This window comes from Eimeria mitis, genomic scaffold (assembly GCF_000499745.2).
Source record: "Eimeria mitis Houghton genomic scaffold, Emh_scaff1615, whole genome shotgun sequence".
NCBI classification, from domain to species: Eukaryota; Apicomplexa; class Conoidasida; order Eucoccidiorida; family Eimeriidae; genus Eimeria; species Eimeria mitis.
The window spans coordinates 2,383-4,065 of record NW_013569930.1 but is presented as its reverse complement, the minus strand read 5'-3'; the positions used below and the strand labels follow the sequence as shown (position 1 = coordinate 4,065).

The 1,683-nt window shown below is 51.4% G+C and overlaps 1 protein-coding gene across 1 annotated transcript in view; it reads left to right on the top strand.

Moving 5' to 3' along the window:
* EMH_0040550 (uncharacterized protein) overlaps positions 1 to 1,429 on the top strand; it is a gene marked incomplete at both ends in the record, with an annotated part of 2,877 nt that extends 1,448 nt beyond the window's left edge. Inside the window, one exon of the mRNA XM_013495519.1 lies at positions 77 to 1,429. Within this exon, the coding sequence (XP_013350973.1) occupies positions 77 to 1,429 (1,353 nt within the window). The remainder of the gene's footprint in view (positions 1 to 76) is intronic.
* Between the last annotated feature and the right edge of the window lie 254 nt (positions 1,430 to 1,683).

Below are 1,683 nucleotides of genomic sequence, written 5' to 3'. Positions count from 1 at the left end.
ATTTTATTTTATTTTATTTTATTTTATTTTATTTTATTTTATTTTATTTTATTTTATTTTATTTTTTTTTCTGCAGCGATGGTATGCAACAGAAGAAGCAGTGCGTGCATTTTCTGCTTCTGTTGCTTTTGACGAAATATTAAAAAAAATAAAAAAAGAAGAGAAAACGATTGAGCTGAGAGAGAGAGAGCTGGAGGAGCAGCTGCGGGCGCAGCTAGCAGCAAATAATATTTTAATAGATACGCAGCAGCAGCAGCAACAACACACACACACTACACCGACGGCTACGCCGCATGCAGCAGCAGCAGCAGCAGCAGCAGCAGCAGGGACACCAGCAGCAACGCCAGCTGCTGCAGCAACAGCAACAGGAACACCAGCAAATACAGCAGCAGCAGCAACACCACCGCCAGCAACAGCAGCAGCAACTGCAACAGCAGCAACAGCTGCAGCAGCTGCTGCGGGTCCGAGGTGCAGCAAGATAGATTCGTTCTTTATGAAGCGCGTTGAGGCACCAGAGGAGCAGCAGCAGGCAGCAGCAGCAGCAGCAGCAGCAGCAGCAGGACAAGACGTCCGGGGAACGAATGCAGTAGCTGCAGCCGCAGCAGCAGCTGCAGCAGCGGCAGCTGCTGCTGCTGCGGAACTGAAACCAAGATCCAGCACGCAGCAGCAGCAGCAGCAGCAGCAAAAGAAACCCCCCTCCCCCTGTGCGGATTCTGTTGGTTGGGCAACAGACGAAGAGGCAGCAGCAGCAGCAGCAGCTGCTGGCATCGCAGCAAAGTCAGCAGCAGCAGCAGCAGCAGCTGCTGCTGCTGCTGCAGGAAAGACAGACTCTCAGGGTGCTGCACTTGCTGCTCATGTTGCTGCTGCAGCACTGCTTGCAGCAAAACTGGCGAGAGGAGCAGCAGAACTCGGTGAAGGTACTGAAGCAGCAAATGTCAGCAGCAGCAGAGTTGCTGCTGATGGGGTGTCTGTACACCTCGGGTTGCCGAGAGGCGGACGACTCTCTGCTCCTGCTGCTGCTGCTGCTGCTGCTGCTCCTGCTGCTGCTGGGTACCCTGCAAGCAGCCAGGGGGCCCCCCTCAGTTCAAGGGGGGGAGGGGGCCCCCGCCGCAGTGCAGATGCAGGGGTTCTTTGTGAGAGAGCAGGCGGCGGGGGGGCCCCCTCGGGTGTACAGGCAGCTGCTGCAGCTGCTGCAGCTGCTGCAGCTGCTGCAGCAGATGAAGACCTCGATAAGGTTGCTGCAGGCAAACGCATGCGGAGAAGTGCTCTGCTGCAGGAGCCGCCAGCTGCTGCTGCAGCAGATGCAGCAAACAAACGCGTCAAGAGACGGCAGTCCGCTCTAACCCCAGCAGCAGCAACAGCAGCAGCAGCAGCAGCAACAGCAGCAGCAGCAACAGCAGCAACAGCAGCAACAAACCCCTTGGGGTGATAGAAGGGGGAAGCTTTAATGCATTTCTTTTTGCTTGTCGATCGACTTATTGTACTTTCGGTTTTACTAATATTATTTATTATTAAAATTTTAGTTATTATTTTATTATTTTATTATTCTTTTTTTATTTTTTTTATTTTTTTATTTTTTTATTATTTTTTTATTTTATTCTTTATGCAGTAGCAGAGTAAAGAAGAGGCAGAAACGAAGAGGAGGCACTGGCTGAGTCGCTTACAGTTCAACTCCATATATAG